Source organism: Nerophis lumbriciformis, linkage group LG06 (genome assembly GCF_033978685.3).
Source record: "Nerophis lumbriciformis linkage group LG06, RoL_Nlum_v2.1, whole genome shotgun sequence".
NCBI lineage: Eukaryota > Metazoa > Chordata > Actinopteri > Syngnathiformes > Syngnathidae > Nerophis > Nerophis lumbriciformis.
This window is the reverse complement of record NC_084553.2, coordinates 31,870,951-31,893,919: the sequence shown is the minus strand read 5'-3', so window position 1 is coordinate 31,893,919 and position 22,969 is coordinate 31,870,951. Positions and strand designations below refer to the sequence as shown.

At 40.1% G+C, this 22,969-nt stretch overlaps 1 protein-coding gene across 1 annotated transcript in view; it reads right to left on the bottom strand.

Moving 5' to 3' along the window:
• Window positions 1–4,988: 4,988 nt before the first annotated feature.
• The window catches only part of LOC133608209 (stereocilin), a 50,812-nt gene continuing 32,831 nt past the window's right edge, over window positions 4,989–22,969 (bottom strand). Inside the window, exons 21-29 of the mRNA XM_061963414.2 lie at window positions 21,784–21,874; window positions 21,526–21,697; window positions 19,234–19,397; window positions 13,015–13,170; window positions 12,791–12,933; window positions 9,696–9,844; window positions 9,370–9,467; window positions 6,849–6,996; window positions 4,989–5,511 (exon numbers count right to left, since the gene is read on the bottom strand). Coding sequence (XP_061819398.2) covers window positions 5,435–5,511; window positions 6,849–6,996; window positions 9,370–9,467; window positions 9,696–9,844; window positions 12,791–12,933; window positions 13,015–13,170; window positions 19,234–19,397; window positions 21,526–21,697; window positions 21,784–21,874 — 1,198 coding nt within the window. The 3' untranslated portion in view covers window positions 4,989–5,434. The remainder of the gene's footprint in view (window positions 5,512–6,848; window positions 6,997–9,369; window positions 9,468–9,695; window positions 9,845–12,790; window positions 12,934–13,014; window positions 13,171–19,233; window positions 19,398–21,525; window positions 21,698–21,783; window positions 21,875–22,969) is intronic.

Genomic DNA, 22,969 nt, shown 5'->3' with positions numbered 1-22,969 from the left:
ACACAGAAAAATCCCGAGCCCGGGATTGAATTCAGGACTACTCAGGACCTTTGTATTGTGAGGCACATGCACTAACCCCTGTCCCACCGTGCTGCCCACCATCTGACCCACCATCCAATATTTAATGTGTAAAGAATATATGACTGTTATAGTTTTTCACCACAAGGGGGCGATAAAGGTGCCACAGTAGTCATGCAGTTGCATCTCACCCATTACCCTGACCCAACATCAAAAAACTCAGGAAGATTGGAGCATGTGGAAGGAAGTTACGACAGTTATAGTATTCCACCACAAGGGGGCCATATTGGCACCACTGCAGTAATACGGTTGCATCCCACACAATACTCCGACCTACCCTCAAACATTTCAGGAAGATCTGAGCATCGATCGGAGTGTCGATAAGTGCAACTGGTAGGCGGGGCTAATTTTTTCTAACTTTAAAGATAGCGCTAGAGAGCCGGTTTTGAAATTTCATTTTCAGGACCCCCAAGATATAAAATTGTTTGCCATACCTGATGCGCCTGCAAATCAAGAGGACTTTGTTTCGTGCATGTTAAAGGCCTCAAAAGGGTGTTGAAATGCATAGAATAATATTAATAATTATAACAATAAAAAACACAGCAATTTCAATGGGACCCTTGCAGTGCTCTGCATTGCACCTGCGGTGTTTGCCCCGCTACTCGGGCCCTAATAATACAAAAAGTGAATCCAAATGCTGTTATGTTTTCTTTAGTCCAATTGCCAGTCGGTTGACGGTGTACGCATCTGCATGTGCATAAAATACGTCTCTCAAACAAATGACTGGCCAACACAGATAGACAGACAACCATTCACACTCACATTCAAGAGACGTTTACAAAATGAGACTTTTTCACGAACGTCACATCTCCACTTTGCACACACAGTTTATTGACAGCTTTTAAAGGACGTTTAATGCGTGGTAAGGAAAAAGATGTCGGCATGCCAAGGACCATGTTAGTCTATGACAATCTTTGTCAGATAGTGGGGCGGGCCCCTCTGGGGGTGGCGCGCTGCAATGCCAGGGGGGACCTTAGGGAACATGCTTTTTTTTGCCGTACCAGAATATGTAGCACTTGGCTTCACAGTAACCACAGTGGGAGATGAGGAGAGGCCGGTGTGTTCTTTCCTTAAAAATGTTAATAAACTGACAATGTTACGCAGAGGTATAGTTATAACATTTTTATAGACAAATTATACTATTTATAGTCATGGTAGAGAGTGTGTGTGTGTGTGTGGGGGTGGGGGGGGGGGGGGGGGGGGGGGGGGGGGGGGGGGGGTGAAAAATATTCTCTCCTTCGTAGCGGGGGCGTAGCAGAAAATAATTGGGAAGCACTGGTCTATGACAAGTTTATTGCCAGATGTTATATCTAGCATTGCTATATCATACAAGCATCTGTAGCACACAATAAACATTTTTGCTAACAGTATGCAACGTTGTTCCTCACAATACAGACTATGCAAGACGAATACAACCATGTGACCAAATTTCCAACTGGTGGGTTATGTCCCAAAAGTGGGTCATTGACATCCATTCATCCATTTTTCTTTACCACATATCATCATGTGGGTCAAAGGATGGCAAGTGTCTTGTTTATTTTTTATTTTGGACCAACAAAAATGCACAATTTCAGCTGTGGACAATTTACTGTCCAAATATGCATGTTTTTGGGTTGTGGGAGGAAGCCACATAGTAAACCCACACAAGCACAGGAAGAACATGCAACCTTCGCACCGGTTCAAACAGATTTGAACCTAAATCCCTTAAAGGGGAACTGTTCTCTAATTGGAATGTTGTAATTTGTTCACAATCACTATAAAAGACATGACGACAGATGTCTTTTTTTTAAATGCATTCTAACTCGTAAATAAAAGTCCGCTTACAGCTGAGCCAATGGAAGGTCCTCTATTACGCCCATAAAACCCAATAAATAACCACCCAAAAAGTGTCAATAATACTCCATTTACACTTTGTGACCTGATTATTAACCAAGTATTATTGATATTGTTATTATAAGTGCTAACGCAGACAAACTATTTATAGCCCCGCCGTAATCACTAGCTCGTGTGCTTGCATTGACATCCTCGAGTGGTGAGCTGCTTCCTCGCTTCCTTTGATCGTGGAATGTTTATTCTAGATCATAAATCATGTCTCTCACCTGGATAGTGGAAGGACGAGGATGTAATCCGACAATTTTTGGCCAATTTAGATCCGGAAATGGCGAGAACGATACAAAAAGACACTTGGTTCCACACCCCTTTCCTTTGCAGGGATTATGAGTCCTTCTTCATCTAAACGGGAATATAACAAGATTCTGTCAATCCTAATGTCAGCAGATCATGTACAGTAAGGGATGTTTTATTATGTTTGTTGGCTCTCATAAAGTCTGCAGTGATATTGTTGGAAAAAAAGCGAACATTGTGATGCGTTTTTGAAATTATTGTGCTGTGTATGCTTAAAAGGATCAAAATACGTAAACATTAAATGTTACTATAAATATGCCTGTTACTACATTACATATAGACTTACATCATGCATATACAACTTTTATGGAGGTGTTTGGATGTTTTAATAAGGGCTTTTGGGTAGAATAGAGCAACTCCCATAAGCTCCATTGTAAGCGGATTTTTAATCACATGTATTTACTATTTAGAATGCATAAAAGAAAGAAAGACATGTGTTCTTGTCTTACATAAGGATTGTGAATGATTGGCAACATTCCCAAGAAAGTGCAGTTTCTCCTTAACTGAAGGCAGACATGAAATAATACCGTGTGTATTAAAATAGAGGGTATTTTGTCATTTTAAAATGAAAACATTTACATATTTCTTCTTGGATATACCTACAGTTTTATGTTTTTCGTAATACACTTTTTAATGACTTTTATGCATGCAATTCTGTTCTCCTTTATTAAAAATAAAGTATATTGCACATTTATTTTGTTTTCTGTTTTTGCCTATTTATTTTGCGTCTTCTTTCTTTGTTAAGAAAGGTTACCAAATAATGCTTGGTTTGGACTTGAATAAAAATAGGTTGCAACTTTAATGACTATAGGAAAACTGGAAGTGGGACGCCATTTGAGAACACTGATTTCGAGAGAAATTACACAAACATTTAGTTTAGCATTGACAAAACCAACTCTTTTATTCCATTTAAAGGGGAACATTATCACCAGACCTATGTAAGCGTCAATATACACCTTGATGTTGCAGAAAAAAGACCATATATTTTTTTAACCGATTTCCGAACTCTAAATGGGTGAATTTTGGCGAATTAAACGCCTTTCTAATATTCGCTCTCGGAGCGATGACGTCACAACGTGGCGTCACATCGGGAAGCAATCCGCCATTATCTCAAACACAGAGTCAAATCAGCTCTGTTATTTTCCGTTTTTTCGACTGTTTTCCGTACCTTGGAGACATCATGCCTCGTCGGTGTGTTGTCGGAGGGTGTAACAACACGAACAGGGACGGATTCAAGTTGCACCAGTGGCCCAAAGATGCGAAAGTGGCAAGAAATTGGACGTTTGTTCCGCACACTTTACCGACGAAAGTTATGCTACGACAGAGATGGAAAGAATGTGTGGATATCCTGCGACACTCAAAGCAGATGCATTTCCAACGATAAAGTCAAAGAAATCTGCCGCCAGACCCCCATTGAATCTGCCGGAGTGTGTGAGCAATTCAGGGACAAAGGACCTCGGTAGCACGGCAAGCATTGGCGGCAGTTTGCTCCCGCAGACGAGCGAGCTAAACCCCCTATCGACCCTAGCTTGCCTGGCCTGCTGACATCAACTCCAAAACTGGACAGATCAGCTTTCAGGAAAAGAGCGCAGATGAGGGTATGTCTACAGAATATATTAATTGATGAAAATTGGGCTGTCTGCACTCTCAAAGTGCATGTTGTTGCCAAACGTATTTCATATGCTGTAAACCTAGTTCATAGTTGTTAGTTTCCTTTAATGCCAAACAAACACATACCAATCGTTGGTTAGAAGGCGATCGCCGAATTCGTCCTCGCTTTCTCCCGTGTCGCTGGCTGTCGTGTCGTTTTCGTCGGTTTCGCTTGCATACGGTTCAAACCGATATGGCTCAATAGCTTCAGTTTCTTCTTCAATTTCGTTTTCGCTACCTGCCTCCACTCTACAACCATCCGTTTCAATACATTCGTAATCTGTTGAATCGCTTAAGCCGCTGAAATCCGAGTCTGAATCCGAGCTAATGTCGCCATAGCTTGCTGTTCTTTCCGCCATGTTTGTTTGTGTTGGCTTCACTATGTGACGTCACAGGAAAATGGACGGGTGTATATAACGATGGTTAAAATCAGGCACTTTGAAGCTTTTTTTAGGGATATTGATGGGTAAAATTTTGAAAAAAACTTCGAAAAATATAATAAGCCACTGGGAACTGTTTTTTAATGGTTTTAACAATTCTGAAATTGTGATAATGTTCCCCTTTAAGAACAAAATGTGAAAATTCTGTATCCGTCAGCATCTCCATGTGTTTTGCCAAAACTTAGTTCAAACTTGCTTTTGAATAAAGTTGTATGTGTAACCACCACATTTTCTTCAAAACAAATATCTAATATGCACCGTTAACATTTTCATTGTATATTCACAGCAAATTAGTGGCTAATATTTGCAATACTTTTACAGTATTTTACTGTGAAATATATTTTACATCAATTTATTGTACCTGCATAGCTGTGATTTTACGGTTAATCACAGTAAAGTCACAATTAAATGCTGTAACTTCACAAATGTATTTTTTATAGTTATTACTCTCTCGTTTTGACAGCATACTGTCACTTACTGTACAAGAGTGTGCAACGTAGTTTACAGAACACCTTAAGAGACAAATCAGTTTACTTCACAATGATTTATTGTTCAGTTCAGTTCAGTCTCAGTTTATTTCGAACATGCATACGACGATACAATGTAATGCATCACACATTTCCAGTTGTTTCATTACAGCACGTCCGAAAAGTAGTGTAATATTACAAATGACAATTGTATGATTGCAGTGTTTACTGTGAAATGACAGATAACGGTCGGGAAATATAATGATATCATAAGTTCAAAATATTGTGTTGTAATGTTACAGTAAATTGGACTACAGTATTTTTCTATGAAAAAATACTTTTAAATGCTGTGTAATCCTGGTAATTATAACTGTGTGTATTTCAACAGTGGAAATAGATTGTAGTTGTAATTTTTTTTAAATGTGTTTCAAATATTGAATCATTACATTTTCTAGCACTTAAATAACATTTTACAAAAATAACAATGTACATAGTAAACTAAAAGGACCAAGACTTACACAAGCAACAGAACCCTCCAAAATATTTATTTCCAATACAAGTCTGTGGAGGGGTCAGGCGCTGATTAAATGTGATTAAAAGTATTTTAATTTCAATTCAAAATAGATGCCATAACCAGAGACTTGGGGCCAAAAAGCTTAAAGTGTTGAGGGCTGCTGCAGCGGAGTTTCTCCCTGCGGAGGCAGAGGTAACGTTCATGAGTGCTGGCTTCACACAACACAAAAAATGACAGTCGTTGCTTAGAGACAAACTTGAGGTTATATGAACCATAGGCGCCGATCTACATTTCTGCCAGTGGGTGCTCTGTGTGTGTGTATTAGTGTTGTCCCGATACCAATATTTTGGTACCGGTACCAAAAGTATTTTGATACTTTTCGGTACTTTTCTAAATAAAGGGGACCACAAAAAAATGTCATTATTGGCTTTATTTTAACAAAAAAAATCTTAGGATACATTAAACATATGTTACTTATTGCATTTGTCCTTACATAAAATAGTGAACTTACAAGACAACTTGTCTTTTAGTAGTAAGTAAACAAACAAAGACTCATAATTAGTCTGCTGACGTATGCAGTAACATATTGTATAATTTATCATCCTATTATTTTGTCAAAATCAATAAGGACAAGTGGTAGAAAATGAATTATTAATCTACTTGATCATTTACTGTTAATATCTGCTTACTTTATCTCTTAACATGTTCTATCTACACTTCTGTTAAAATGTAATAATCACTTTTTCTTCTGTTGTTTGGGTATCAATCTGATACCAAGTAGTTACAGGATCATACATTGGTCATATTCAAAGTCCTCATGTGTCCAGGGACATATTTCCTGAGTTTATAAACATAATATAATTTTTTTTTAAACGAATGAAGATTTTGTGATGTTAAAAAATATCAATGTAATCATACTAGTATCGACTAGATACGCTATTGTACGTGGTATCATTACAGTGAATGTTAGGTGTAGATCCATTAACGACGTTTGTTTATATTGTGGCGTAACGGAAGAGTTGGTGCTGCAGGGAATTCTGGAAATTTGTTCTGTAGCGTTTATGTTGTGTTGCGTTGCAAATATTCTTCCAAAATGTGTTAGTCATTGTTGTTTAGTGTGGTTTCACTATATGGCACATATTTATGACAGTGTTGGCATTGTTCATACTGCCACCCTTAGTATGACATGTATGGCTGTTGAATACGTATGCTCTTCATTCACTGGTGGGCAGTGTGATTATGTCATTAGTTCATTATTGTGCACAATATAATCTTGGTTAGGCTTTGGTAATTATAGACTATATGATTTGAGACTTTTTAATTGTGTAAAAACGGACCAACCTCATCACAAAACTAAATTCCAAAAATTATTTAAAAAATTGAAAATTGCCATCGATCCCACGTGGGTGCTCGGGCCCCGAAGCACCCACTGGATCGGCGCCTATGATATGAACACTATTATGATAGAGGTTAAATGAGTTTTTATCACCATTGTTCGGGCGGTAGTATAGATACCTCTTGGCTCTAGCAGAACATCTCCTTCATAGCGAGCCAGTCCTACAGCGTGTCTTTGTGCGTTGTCCAGCTCAGTCCACTGCTCCTCAGTGATGGCCCACGCCTGCTCGGCACTCAGCCAGGACAACTGGATGGCACTAAACACCACCTAGCAGGAAAAGTCAACGTCAACATTAACCCCATGAAAGGGAACTGCATTTTTGGGGATTTTTGCCCATCATCCACAATTCCTATAAACAGGTCTTTTCCTTTTACGTGCATTAGTGCAATAGTGAAAAACTGTTTGCGTGAGGCGGCCAGCAATGCAGTTACAGTATATGGGATTCATCGATTGCACTTATAATGCGTTCTAAAAAAAAACATCCAAAAACAGCCAAAAAGGATTCATTTACATGCCATGACCTGCATATTAACCAAGCTATTGCGACATTGTTATTGTAGGAGCTAACACAGAACTACTCTGTGAGTTGTGACACATCGCCTTGCTCACACTACTCCTCCCTGGTTACGCACCACCATAAAATAAAGAAGAAGAAGGAACTTGAGCTGCTTCTGCTGTATTTCCTTTGTAAAAGGTAATGCTGGGTTATAAATCCTTCATCTCACCTGTATAGTTGAATGTTGTGACTCCAAGCTGAGAAGTTGGTCAGGTTTGAAAATCCACACGCTTCCAAATTGATACTATATGGCTCTCAAATGCGAAAAAGGGTGGAGTGCCATCTCCGGGTTGGGGAGGAGATCTTGCCCCAAGTGGAGGAGTTCAAGTACCTCGGAGTCTTGTTCACGAGTGAGGGAAGAGTGGATCGTGAGATAGACAGGCGGATCGGTGCGGCATCTTCAGTAATGCGGACGCTGTATCGATCCGTTGTGGTGAAGAAGGAGCTGAGCCGGAAGGCAAAGCTCTCAATTTACCGGTCGATCTACGTTCCCATCCTCACCTATGGTCATGAGCTTTGGGTTATGACCGAAAGGACAAGATCACGGGTACAAGCGGCCGAAATGAGTTTCCTCCGCCGGGTGGCGGGGCTCTCCCTTAGAGATAGGGTGAGAAGCTCTGTCATCCGGGGGGAGCTCAAAGTAAAGCCGCTGCTCCTCCACATCCAGAGGAGCCAGATGAGGTGGTTCGGGCATCTGGTCAGGATGCCACCCGAACGCCTCCCTAGGGAGGTGTTTAGGGCACGTCCGACCGGTAGGAGGCCACGAGGAAGACCCAGGACACGTTGGGAAGACTATGTCTACCGGCTGGCCTGGGAACGCCTCGGGATCCCCCGGGAGGAGCTGGACGAGGTGGCTGGGGAGAGGGAAGTTTGGGCTTCCCTGCTTAGGCTGCTGCCCCCGCGACCCGACCTCGGATAAGCGGAAGGAGATGGATGGATGGATGGGCTCTCAAATGCACTCTCAACAAATAGAACGCAGTATAAGACCATTTCAACATCGCTAGGGAGCATTTTTTATCTGAGGAGTGAGGATTATTCTGAATTTAACCGTTCAAGGAGAGCACAAGAGCTAAAATATACAAGCATCCCATCAGTCAGCACCCCAATGGGAGTGAATACTGTAAGTCACTGTTTCATGTTCTTATTACTCAGACTGGAAGTCTCTCCAGAGAGTGGTGAGGACGGCGGAAAAGATCATCAGGACTCATCTTCCTCCTATCCGGGAGATCGCAAAAAGCCGCTGCCTGACCAGGGCTCAGAAAATCTGCAGAGACTCCTCCCACCCCCACCAAGGACTGTTTTCACTGCTGGACTCTAGAAAGAGGTTTCGCAGCCTCCGTAGCAGAACCTCCAGGTTCTGTAACAGCTTCTTCCCTCAGGCCATAAGACTCTTGAACGCATCATAATAATCCCCTCAATTCCCCCCATAAATAGATAAACTCGCTGGACTATAAAGACAATATAACATACATCCATAAACGTGGCTGCATATGCAAAAGTGCAATATATTTATCTGTACAGTAATCTATTTATTTATATCTGCACCTTATTGCTCTTTTATGCTGCACTACAACGAGCTAATGCAACAACATTTCGTTCTTAACTGTACTGTAAAGTTCAAATTTGAATGACAATAAAAAGGAAGTCTAAGTCTAAGTCTAAGTCTTATTTGAAACTTAGCAACAAATGCCACCATTGCTACGCACTCTGTGAAATCAATGCGACCAGGAAAGAAGTTAAAGTATTGCTTAAAATGAGCAAAATACTGTAAATATGACATGTTATTGTGAATGTGCCTGTTACTACATAATATACATACTTACAGCATGTATATAAAAGTATTGGAAGTTTTTTTTTCGAGAGTTGTGTTGGCAGGGTAGATTGTGTTGTTAGCCGCCTCTTACTAGCAGTGTTTTACTATTTAGAATGCACAGAAAAGGGAACGGCATGTGTGTTCTTGTCCCATATAGAGATTGGGAATGATTTCCCACCATGTGTACAAAACACAAAGGCTTGACATGTCCTGTAGTTAACATCTGCTTGACATTAAGTGCTTGCAAAGACAAGTCAAAGGTAAAACTCACTGCCATCTTTTTTGGTGACAGCAGGCTGATTGCTTCAGTGGTGATTCCTTCCACTTGCTCTTGTGTCAGAGCTGACAAAACAATGTCTTCCAGGCCCGCTAGGCATACAGAAGTTTCACAAACATGGTAGTTAGATAATTAATGTGGCTCGAAATAGAGATGTTCTCAACTTTTCCACTCTCAAACCCCAAGGTTTGTTTTTTAATTGTTTCAATCCGTCAAAGAATTGTCATTTTCTTCTCTCTTCTTCCTCACTCTGGATAAGTAACCATCAAAGGTTGGCAACAAAAAGTTAGCATCCTTTGGGATATTACATTCATCTGTACCTGCCAGTGTCCCAATTTCAGTGAAAACTTCAGGTCCCCAAGCATTTGCTGGACCAAAGGCCTCAGCTCTGGACAAACGGTTCGTCAAAGCCTCCATCTGCTGTTCTGTGCATGGCAGGGACATCTCTCGTAGGAATCCGACCGCCATGCTGCCATTTCAAAAAGAAAGTTTGGGGATTCAGTCCTCTGAGCATATGCAAAATATTTACAGGAAGCTTGTGAATGCTCCACTATATTGGAACATCTTTTTTAGCCTTGTTTGTGTGTTAATTAGTTTCAGCTTAAAACTAGTTTGTGCGTTCAGAGGAAATGTACATGAAACTTTCAGGTGGCACATTTAGACTTTAATGCACATCTAAATAAAATCTAGTGAAATAGAAAAGTTTTATCTAAATTGTCTTCATTTTTATAGACGCAAAATTTCTTTAAACTCCTGTTTGCCAGGACTAAAGGCCTGATCCAGTGGTTCTCAAATGGGGGTACGCGTACCCCTGGGGGAACTTGAAGGTATGCCAAGGGGTACGTGAGTTTTTTTTTTTTATATTCTAAAAATAGCAACAATTCAAAAATCCTTTCATAAATATATTTATTGAATAATACTTCAACAAAATATGAATGTAAGTTCATAAACTCAGTAAAGCACAAGCTCAGGTTTCTCACTAAAATGTCTGTCAAAAAGAACTGAAAAGAAATGCAACAATGCAATATTCAGTGTTGACAGCTAGATTTTTTGTGGACATGTTCCATAAATATTGATGTTAAAGATTTCTTTTTTTGTGAAGAAATGTTTAGAATTAAGTTCATGAATCCAGATGGATCTCTATCACAATCCTCAAAGAGGGCACTTACTTCAATGTGTAGAAATCTTTATTTATAATTGAATCACTTGTTTATTTTTCAACAAGTTTTTTGTTATTTTTATATCTTTTTTCCAAATAGTTCAAGAAAGACCACTACAAATGAGCAATATTTTGCACTGTTATACAATTTAATAAGTCAGAAACTGATGACATAGTGCTGTATTTTACTTATTTATCTCTTTTTTTTCAACCAAAAATGCTTTGCTCTGATTAGGGGGTACTTGAATTAAAAACATGTTCACTGAAAAAAGGTTGAGAACCACTGGCCTGATCTACTAAGATCCAAAATACCAGTTGCTAAACAACATGTGCAAACTAAAAAAATGTGCATACTGTCAGTGGCCGTGTAATGGGTGATCTACTAAGACTGCTTGCGCAATTGATAACAAGTGCAAACATTGTGCAAATCACCCTATTTACGTAAATGATTTAGAGCAGGGGTGCTCATTACGTCGATCGCGATCTGCCGGTCGATCTCGGAGGGTGTGTCAGTCGATCACCAGCCAGGCATTAAAAAAATAGTCCTAAAAATGAGCGATCATAAATCTTCACTATGACGTCACTTTCGTCACTTGATTGACATTCACGGCACCCGAGGGTCTTCTGAGATGACGCTGGCTGCTGCCAGCTCATTAAAATTACCGACTGGAAGACGAGAAACACTTTATTTCAACAGACTCTGGCGCCGTACCTGTCGTCAAAACTCCAAAGACCGACTGCACAGTTGCACAATAAAAGCTCTGCTTCATCCTGCCTGCGCTACCAAAATAAGAGTCTCAGAAAGCTGGCGTGCACAAGCTAGCAAGCTACGGAGTTTGCCGACAATGTATTTCTTGTAAAGTGTATACAAAGGAGTACGGAAGCTGGACAAATAAGATGCCAAAAACCAACCACTTTCATGTGGTATTGGACAGAAAGGAGGACTTTTTTTCTCCTCCATTCGAAAATGCGGACGTTATCATCACCACTGTCTGATTCCAATCAATGCAAGTCATCACAATCAGGTAATACACCAACTTATATTCTTGTCTTCATGAAAGAAAGGAATCTATATGTGTTAAACATGCTTGTATTATCTTTAACCACCTTTAACTTGTTAACAATATTAACTATATGTGTTAAACATGCTTGTATTATCTTTAACCACCTTTAAGTTGTTAACAATATTAACTATATGTGTTAAACATGTTTGTTTTATCTTTAACCACCTGTAAGTTGTTAACAATATTAACTATTTGTGTTAAACATGCTTGTATTATTTTTAACCACCTTTAACTTGTTAACAATATTAACTATATGTGTTAAACATGCTTGCATTATCTTTAAACACCTTTAACTTGTTAACAATATTAACTATATGTATTAAACATACTTGTATTATCATTAAACACCTTTAATGTATTAACAATATTAACTATATGTGTTAAAAATGCTTGCACTATCATTAAACACCTTTAACTTGTTAACAAAAACATATATTTCATAAATAAGTAAATATAAATTATATATATGAATGAGGTAGATCCCCATGACTTGATCAATTGAAAAGTAGCTCGCCTGCAGAAAAAGTGTGAGCACCCCTGATTTAGAGTGTTCTACAGGCTGTCACAATGGAGACACTCATTTCCCTCCACATGAATGTTTCCATTCTCCAAACTGTGGTGTTTTGTTACTTTTTGGATCATGCAGCAGACAACTATTTTCTGTGTCACTTTTTTTGGACTATGCGAAGCGCTCTTCCAGTGCAATCTGAAACACAACTTTTTACGCTGTGGGAAACGTTGCCACTACGATGGTGAACTGCAATACATACATACATACATACATACATTATATATATATATATATATATATATATATATATATATATATATATATATATATATATATATATATATATATATATATCCATCCATCCATCCATCCATTTTCTACCGTTTGACACATCTGCGGTCCCCTCCAAGGTTTCTCATTGTCATCCCATTGGGTTCAGTTTTTTTCTTGCCCTGATGTGGGATCTGAGCCAAGGATGTTGTTGTGACTTGTGCAGCCCTTTGAGACACTCGTGATTTAGGGCTACATAAGTAAACTTTGATTGATTGAGTAAATCAGACTCATAGTGTTAATATCCAGGCCACATTCTATCCACCCTGGCTGAAGCCTTCACACCGCTTAGTGTCTTTCTAAATGTGTCTGTGCGTACGTTGACAATCATGCAGTGATTAATTGGCTGACCTGAGGTTGTAAGGGTCCAGTCTTGTCATTTCTGAGGGATTAAACCCACAGATTAGATGGCCAAATGTCGCCAGATCAACGGCAGATAACTGCTCAATCTTCAGGTTGCGCTTGCGCATCATTCCCGAAATGACAGCTCTCATCTGAAAAAGCCAGACAGTAACACACACATTTGCCTCTGTATGAGTCAATGTGCATTAACTTCAAGTCCACATTCAGTTTACCTTCCTGGGGCTCCACCGTGTCAGAGTCCCCAAATGGGCCCAAAAACTGTCATCGGTCAAAGAGATGTCATGCAGTTCTCTGACTGTCATCTCAGTCGCCAGAGAGCCAAGAGCCAGAACTTCATCTGCTCTGAGCTCACTCACTGGACTGAACGCCTGCAGTGGTCAGAGAACAGCAACATTTCAGTCGCAGACAGATGTTGGTAATTAAACTTCACACAGCTTTAGGCAACACCACCATCTGTTTCTGGCTCTCAGGTCACGGAGACCTAATGGACTGCTACATTTACTGGACACATCATTGGGTACACTGTGCTGTGTGTAGAGTTTAGTTTGGTTTAGATTGATACAACCAGGGAGGTGTAAATTGAAAACTAAAATAATTTCATTTTTAAAGTTCAGTATTTTAAAAAATGTTTTAATAATAATCACTGTATTTTATAGAGGTGCCAGAAAAATGAATTTACATCCAAATCACGATTATTATTTATTATGATTTTGATTTTGATTTTGGATGGATGGATGATTTTGAATTGGTTCATAATTGTCAGGAATACAGTGTGGTTTTCGTCCTGGTCGTGGAACTGTGGACCAGCTCTATACTCTCGGCAGGGTCCTTGAGGGTGCATGGGAGTTTGCCCAACCAGTCTACATGTGCTTTGTGGACTTGGAGAAGGCATTCGACCGTGTCCCTCGGGAAGTCCTGTGGGGAGTGCTCAGAGAGTATGGGGTATCGGACTGTCTGATTGTGGCGGTCCGCTCCCTGTACGATCAGTGTCAGAGCTTGGTCCGCATTGCCGGCAGTAAGTCGGACACGTTTTCAGTGAGGGTTGGACTCCGCCAAGGCTGCCCTTTGTCACCGATTCTGTTCATAACTTTTATGGACAGAATTTCTAGGCGCAGTCAGGGCGTTGAGGGGATCCGGTTTGGTGGCTGCAGGATTAGGTCTCTGCTTTTTGCAGATGACATGGTCCTGATGGCTTCATCTGGCCAGGATCTTCAGCTCTCACTGGATCGGTTCGCAGCCGAGTGTGAAGCGACTGGGATGAGAATCAGCACCTCCAAGTCCGAGTCCATGGTTCTCGCCCGGAAAAGGGTGGAGTGCCATCTCCGGGTTGGGGAGGAGATCTTGCCCCAACTGGAGGAGTTCAAGTACCTCGGAGTCTTGTTCACGAGTGAGGGAAGAGTGGATCGTGAGATCGACAGGCGGATCGGTGCGGTATCTTCAGTAATGCGGACGCTGTATCGATCCGTTTTGGTGAAGAAGGAGCTGAGCCGGAAGGCGAAGCTCTCAATTTACCGGTCGATCTATGTTTCCATCCTCACCTATGGTCATGAGCTTTGGGTTATGACCGAAAGGACAAGATCACAGGTACAAGCGGCCGAAATGAGTTTCCTCCGCCGGGTGGCGGGGCTCTCCCTTAGAGATAGGGTGAGAAGCTCTGTCATCCGGGGGGAGCTCAAAGTAAAGCCGCTGCTCCTCCACATCCAGAGGAGCCAGATGAGGTGGTTCGGGCATCTGGTCAGGATGCCACCCGAACGCCTCCCTAGGGAGGTGTTTAGGGCACGTCCGACCGGTAGGAGACCACGGAGAAGACCGAGGACACGTTGGGAAGACTATGTCTCCTGGCTGGCCTGGGAACGCCTCGGGATCCCCCGGGAAGAGCTGGACGAAGTGGCTGGGAAGAGGAAAGTCTGGGCTTCCCTGCTTAGGCTGCTGCCCCCGCGACCCGACCTCGGATAAGCGGAAGGAGATGGATGGATGGATGGCATTTTTAAAAAATAAGTAAGCCATTTTTCGCGCTTTTTTTTTTAAACAGGTTTATATTATATTTCATATACCACATAATACGGTACAATGCGAGAATCGGTTGTGATCAATAATTGTTTCTAAATTAATTTGTCAACCCAAGAAACATAATCGAATTGAATTGAGAGTTGTTAATTATCTAATCAATTAATTAGAGGTTTTTAATATTTTGTGATTCAGTCGTCTCCCGATCACCACATTCAAAGTTTGTCTCTTCACTCTCGCGTGGATTTTGTAGTTGTTATTTAAAAGCATATTGTATGTATTTTTGGCCTAAATGAAGCGTTTAAGCATAAACAAGGCTAAATGAACAAAAAATATCATTAATACAGTAGCATTGGCCACTAGGTGAGACCAAAACCAATTGGAGCGTCCTCTTCAGTATCATGGCCACTGATTGGCTCAGCCTCAAGCAGCATTACTTAATTGTATCAAACAGATTAAAAGAGAATAAAAATGACAATGGGCCGTTATTTCATATCAAGGGTTCTCATAATGTTAAAACCTACAGTATATTTAGAAAGTTGTGAAAAAAATTTTTAGAGACTGGAGCTATGAAAATATTTGGTTTATAAGCAGTGTTGGGTTAGTTACTGAAAAACAGTAACTAGTTATAGTTACTAGTTACTTCATTTCAAAAGTAACTCAGTTACTAACTCAGTTACTTACACCAAAAAGTAATGCGTTACTGTGAAAAGTAACTATTTAGTTACTTCTTTTTTTCTTCTTTTTTTTTTTTTAAAGCTCCAATTAATGCCCTTTTAGCCTTTATTTCAGTACTGTTATTGCACTGGAGAATAATACAATCTGTTGATCAACTTGACATACATTTGTATCACTGAACTCTGCTAAGCAATGTGGTCGACATACAACACACAAAGACAAAGATATGTTACAAAGGCCAATTTGTTTCTGGCCAGAACAAATTGACAAAACTATTTTAAATAGCTGCAACATAACATACATAAGTAACAAACAGCATAATAACAGCATAGCTGTAAAGCAAGAAAGGCACACACTACATACACAAAGCCTAACCAGGCATTTTTTCCTCAAGAAATTCTGACACAAAATCATGTCTGAAGCCCAGAACACACTACACATTTCCCCAGTTTTAGTTTAGAGATAAGGAAAGATTGGCCTGGCCCACTAGCATCCCTCTTTATGTTTGTGAACTTTATAGTCTATACATTTAGAGTGATGTGATAATCAAACACTCTAGAAGTCTAAAATGAAAGAGTATATAAGAGAATTGACAGCAACGTTCCCTCTAAGGAGCGCGCCTGTGCAATTGCGCACTGCTCAAGCGTCCTCTGCGCACGACAAATCCATGCCACGCACAAAATCAAATAAAAAAATAAGCGCATAACAATTTTCGACACGACACGGACACGACAGAGAAAACCATTTTCGTCATCATTGTTCAAATATAATAATACGTTTGTCGAGACGCTTTGAGGACATGAATTCCATCCATCACTTTACTGAGCAAAACTCTTTATTGTCGGCCATAAACACATCACTGTTATATCAGCAGCAGCCGCTCGCTCTTTCTTACTTGCGCCAACACATGCACATATGGCACTTAGCCAGTGATGCGTTTACAGCCACACAAAAAGTCGGACAACTCCAACACCACACATAAAGTGTAATTCCAGGTCGTTATTCTATTATTTACCAATCAAATGTGTGCCTATTCTAGTGTCATTTATTAGGAATCTTAATTTATAAATATTAATCATTAAATGCTCTTAATATATTAAATACATACTAATAAAAATATATTTTTTACAAACAGGAAGTTGCAGGAATGTACACATGATCCCCTGCTTACATCTCATTGTGCAACATGTGAATGTTTTAATGGAAACTTAATGCAATGTCTGAAAGGGGTACAAACTATTTCCAAAGCAGGACCTCCACCCAGACAAACAATACAAGTACGCAGTTCATGAAAAACAATATTTTTTGTTATTGTCATTGTAAGTGGGCCTAAACACTTATATTAGAAATGGAAATGACTGCTGTCATTTGATTATAATAATAAGAGAATGTTGTCTGTCTATCTGTGTTGGCCCTGCGATGAGGTTGGGACTTGTCCAGGGTGTACCCAGCCTTCCGCCCGAATGCAGCTGAGATAGGCTCCAGCGACCCCGAAAGGGACAAGCGGTAGAAAATGGATGGATGGATGGAGATTGAACTTGTTATTTAGTCAGGTTTGGGACAGGTGTGCTGCTGGTGTAGCCACAGTGTGCACGTGTGATGTTGCTCACATGGGCTCCACTGAATGCTCAGGGAGTTTTTGCGTTTGCTCACACACATGAAAAATTAGAGGGAACATTGATTGACAGAGTGTGTGTACCTTCAGTGCTGAAAGATGAGCAGAGGCAGAGTTAATCCTTAAGTGGTGGTGGAGGTGAAGTGTCATTGGAGTCTCTATCTCTCCTTACTAGCTTCGTCGAAGCATGTTGCTATGTAGCTTGTTTCAGCAGATTTGAATTGCTGTTTTGGGCAGTAGATGGCATCTTTGATCCAAAGCACAATTTACATTTAACTAAATTGTTATTTTCTTTGTGCTCGACAAAAGAAAAGTAGTGAAAATATCTCCATGTTAGCAAACTCGACTTCTGGCTCCGCCATGATCAGACACGCCCCCTCTCCTCCCTCTCCTCCCTCCCCACACTCAAACTCACACTCACACTCACACACAGAGCGCGTGTCTCTCTCTCTTCTCCGGCTTGTGACACAAGAAGAATCAGAACGATGACACAGCAGCCCTCCGATAAAACACACTTTATACTACATAAAAAGTAACGTAAAATAACGCAGTAACGCATCATGTAGTAACGGTAACTGAGTTACTGAATATAAAAAAATAACGCGTTAGATTACTAGTTACCGCCGAAACTAACGGCGTTACAGTAACGCGTTACTTTGTAACGCGTTAGTCCCAACACTGTTTATAAGTAATGATTCGTACTTTGCGGAAATGGCCCAGAATCAATAAACGAGGGTTTACTATATTTATTTACAGTATTCTACAGAATTTTGCACATCTCCATTTTAGCCATAAAATTGTATTACAGTTAACAGTTGCTCAAGAGGCAATATCTTATTGGAGAAATGTGGATATGCTTTAGAGAAGTCAGTGTAGATTTTACACAGCAAAATAGATTCACTATCCACTGAAAATGATGCAACATTGTCAGCCATTAATGCATACTTGCCAACCTTGAGACCTCCGATTTCGGGAGGTGGGGTATCGGGGCGCGGTTGGGGGTGGGGCGGGGCGTGGTTGGGGGCGTGGTTAAGAGTGGAGGAGTATATTGACAGCTAGAATTCACCAAGTCAAGTATTTCATACACATATATATATATATATATATATATATATATATATATATATATATATATATATATATATATATATATATATATATATATATATATATATATATATATATATATCCTGAAAATATGCAAACAAAACTGTGTTTAGATAATTGATACTTCAAACTTGCATAAATAAATATTAAGGAATATAACATAACTTGGCTTCTGAGAGTTTCAAAATGTAATGAATAAAATGCTAAAGTTGTTGATGAACAAGCAATTATTTTAATAATTAAATATGGTCATTTTAAATGAATTATTATGATAATTTAAAATCAATTATTATGTTTATTTTAATGTATAATTCTATGGCTGGATGTAATAAGGAGTCACAAAAAAATACAAATAAAAATACAATTAATTTTGATGTTTTTAGCAAAATATAGTAAAAATGTATTTATTTATTTTTATTTTTTTTAAGTTAATAAATATATTTATTTTTAGGTAAAATAAACATAATAATACAATTTATCTCTAGTCTGGATGATTTAGTTCTTGTCACCCTGTTGTCCTCCCGTCATGAAAAAAGGCTGTCCTCACTCAGGTCCGCATGGAGCTGGAGGGGGCGTGGCTTCCAGCTCCGGCTGAAAATCGGGAGATTTTCGGGAGAATGTTTGTCCCGGGAGGTTTTCGGGAGAGGCGCTGAATTTCGTGAGTCTCCCGGAAAATTCGGGAGGGTTGGCAAGTATGCATTAATGTCTGAAGAGCAACCCAAAAATAAGGAACAAGATAATTATGTATTGCCTACAGTCAAGTATGGTGTTGATTGCGTAATGTTATAGGGCTGCATGAGTGACGCCAACACTGGGGAGAAGTGGTGTACAGAGTCTTTTGCCACATTCTTGTGTCATTTATAGCTTTACAGCCAAATGAAATTTGACTTTAATTAGCCAGGATACAAATATATAATTAATAAGCCCCCTTCTGTTACCCGACCCCACCTTAGAGCTGATTTAAACATATAACACGTTTAACAATAAGCAAATTAAAATCATGTGAGTGTGCAACATTACTGACCTGCCTAAGTTTGACCCACAGTGCCTTGCGCTGCTCAGAGCTTAGTGACGCGTCCTGACCAAAGACTTGGACACAGTCTCTCATATCCATTTGTGACATGTGCCTCAGCTGAGATGATGTCCACGCTGAGGGGAATGTACCTTTGATGTCTGCACAGCGTGGGACTATACGCCAAGATGTACAAACAACACTAAATACAGGGGAACTCCACCTTTTTTTAGAATGTTGTCCAACTTCAACAATCCTTATGCGAGACAAGAGCACATTCCTTTCCCTTTTCTGTGCATTCTAAATAGTGAAAAACTACTAGTATGAGACGGCTAACAATGCAGGTAATGGGATTCATCTATTCCGCCTATGAAGCTGTCTAAAACATCCAAAAAATGCCAGCGATACCCCATTTACATGCTGTGACCAGCATATTAAAGGGGGGGGGGGGCTAACACAGAGGAACTACTTTTCTGGCGTCGTGACATATCGCCTCACTCACACTTTGACCACTAGCGAGTAGCCAGCTATTACCTACTGGCTAGCTTGAGCTGCTCTAAAAGGCTTTATAGGCAGACTAGATCGTATTCTCATTATCTGCATTGTTAGCTGAGTCTTACGAGCAGTTTCAATATTTAGAACGCACAGACGGGTGTTCTGTTCTTGCCTCACAAACGATGGGCATTTTTTTTACAAAAAGTGCAGTTCCCCCTTTAAAGGCCTACTGAAACCCACTACTACCAACCATGCAGTCTGATAGTTTATATATCAATGATGAAATCTTAACATTGCAACACATGCCAATACGGCCGGGTTAGCTTACTAAAGTGCAATTTTAAATTTTGCGTGAAATATCCTGCTGAAAACGTCTTGACGTGACGTCACGGATTGTAGAGGACATTTTGGGACAGCATGGTGGCCAGCTATTAAGTCGTCTGTTTTCATCACAAAATTCCACAGTATTCTGGACATCTGTGTTGGTGAATCTTTTGCAATTTGTTCAATGAACAATGGAGACAGCAAAGAAGAAAATTGTAGGTGGGAAGCGGTGTATTGCGGCAGGTGTTGTGCCGGATAACGCACCCTCGTCGTAGAATGCACCCTTTGACTGTTGTGCCGGATAACACAGCCGGTGTTTCATTGTTTACATTCCCGGAAGATGACAGTCAAGCTTTACAATTGGCCTGTGGAGAACTGGGACAACAGAGACTCTTACCAGGAGGACTTTGAGTTGGATGCGCAGACGCGGTACCGTGAGTACGCATGCAGCTGCGGCTTCCAAACATTTGATCGCTTGCCCGTACGTGCGTGCCACTATGTGCATGTCACGTACGTAACTTTGGGGACTTTGGGGAAATATATGTGCTTTATGAACTTTGGGGAGGTGAACGGTACTTTGGGCTGTGGGATTGAGTGTGTTGTGCAGGTGTTTGAGTTGTATTGGCGGGTTATATGGACGGGAGGGGCGAGGTGTTTGTTATGTGGGATTAATTTGTGGCATTTTAAATATAAGCCTGGTTGTGTTGTGGCTAATAGAGTATATATATGTCTTGTGTTTATTTACTGTTTTAGTCATTTCCAGCTGAATATCAGGTCCCACCCGCCTCTCACAGCATCTTCCCTATCTGAATCGCTCCCACTGCCCTCTAGTCCTTCACTCTCACTTTCCTCATCCACGAGTCTTTCATCCTCGCTCAAATTAATGGGGAAATCGGCGCTTTCTCGGTCCGAATCGCTCTCGCTGCTGCTGGCCATGATTGTAAACAATGTGCAGATGTGAGGAGCTCCACAACCTGTGACGTCACGCTACTCGTCTGCTACTTCCGGTACAGGCAAGGCTTTTTCATCAGCGACCAAAAGTTGCGAACTTTATCGTCGATGTTCTCTACTAAATCCTTTCAGCAAAAATATGGCAATCTCGCGAAATGATCAAGTATGACACATAGAATGGACCTGCTATCCCCGTTTAAATAAGAAAATCGCATTTCAGTAGGCCTTTAAAACCTCTCAAAAAGGTTTACATTTCATTAAACAATTTCTTAGCAATTTATGGCAGGGTTTCCCAAACTGAGGGTGAAGACCTATTTCGTAAAATTCGTAATAAGTCCCTGACTGCCGATTGTCAGAAAAATCTATTTCTTGTGACTTCAACAATGTGTAGTTATTGTTTGCAAACCCACAGTGGGCCTGATTCCTGTTTGTTGATGTTTTGTCCTTTATAAAGTGGTTAAATGTACAACACGAAACAAAGAAACCAAATTGTTTTTAGAAACCCTGCCCTAAAAGTACATGAAAATGCAGAACTTTTTGCATCCCTGCCTTGTGCTTTTACGATCCCTCGCATGAGACTCTGCGTCGTCTCTTGTTGGTGATGTTGGTCCATGCAGCGCTGCAAGCAGACTCCACTCACCACACTGTCCTGCCAGCGTTCCTGACCCACAAGGACCTGTTCCACTGTGTCTTCGTTCAACACTGCCTAAACAAGAGTAACATATGTTACAGTCTCATTTAAGACGGCGCATCTGGTGTTATTTCATTTGGTCGGTGGTGTCGGGTGCTCACCACCGGGATGGAGTTAATCTGCTTTGTGGACAAAGAAAACAGCAGCCTTCCCAAGTGTTCAACATCTCCCACTTTCCACTTGGATGGATCCCTAGAAAACGAACATGTCACTTCTCACAGATTACACTACACACTACAGATTATATAAAGAGAATTAGGGTCACGCTGAAAACTATTGAGGGCCAAATGAGAAAACAATTTTAACAAAATAAATTAAAAATATTAATTTTATGTGTATTTAATTCTAATCATAGTTACACACATTTAAGTAATTTAAATATGCATAGTAGTTTTCAGTGTGACCCTTATGCTCTCTGCGCCTGATTTACTGATCTCCTAATACCACTCACTAAACAGCGTAAAAACTGTGTGTACTATCAGTGGGCATGTTGCGTGTGATCTACTAAAACTGTGTGTACAATTCAAAGGTGGTGCAGACAGTCTTATTTAAATTTTGCATATACTATACGGACACTCCATCATTCACTGCACATTCATTCAATCATGCACCTCCCTGTGATGTTTGCTATGTGCTGAAAATCTGAATTTCCCCTCGGGGACTAATAAAGTATATGATTGATTAATTGATTGATATGTTTTCAAACATTCAGGAGAAATATACCACGTTTTATGGGCATTTTAGACACAGTCCAAAGTGCATCTACAACAGAACCCACTTTTTTTCCCCTCACCGCTGAAGGTGTGCTCATGGGAGAGAGGCTGCACTTACTGTGCTCAAGACCCCAAAAAATGCATACTTCAAAAAGTTTTTTTTATAATAAATACGTATTACTAATTACGGCCGCAGAATCTGATCAAGCAGAAATTGTGCATATTGGCTAGCAGCCTTTCATGAAAATAATTTGTCTGGGAAAAGAACCAGGCAGATGATTAACTGAGAATCCTGCATAACTCTTTTTGTGCATGTTTGTATTCCATGTATGCTGCAACCATTTTCTGGGTATGTCTGTAATCATTACAAAAGCAGAGTCTCTGCAGGTTTCAACAAGTCAAATTTCAGACTATTTTAAGACCATAATGACAAAAATTAAGTTCCATTACAAATAGACATGAAACAGGACAGCTTAAAATAAATAAATAACAAATTAAAAAAACAAAACATTTAAATTATCCATCCATCCATTTTCTACTGCTTGTCCCGCTCAGGGACGCGGAGGTGACTGGA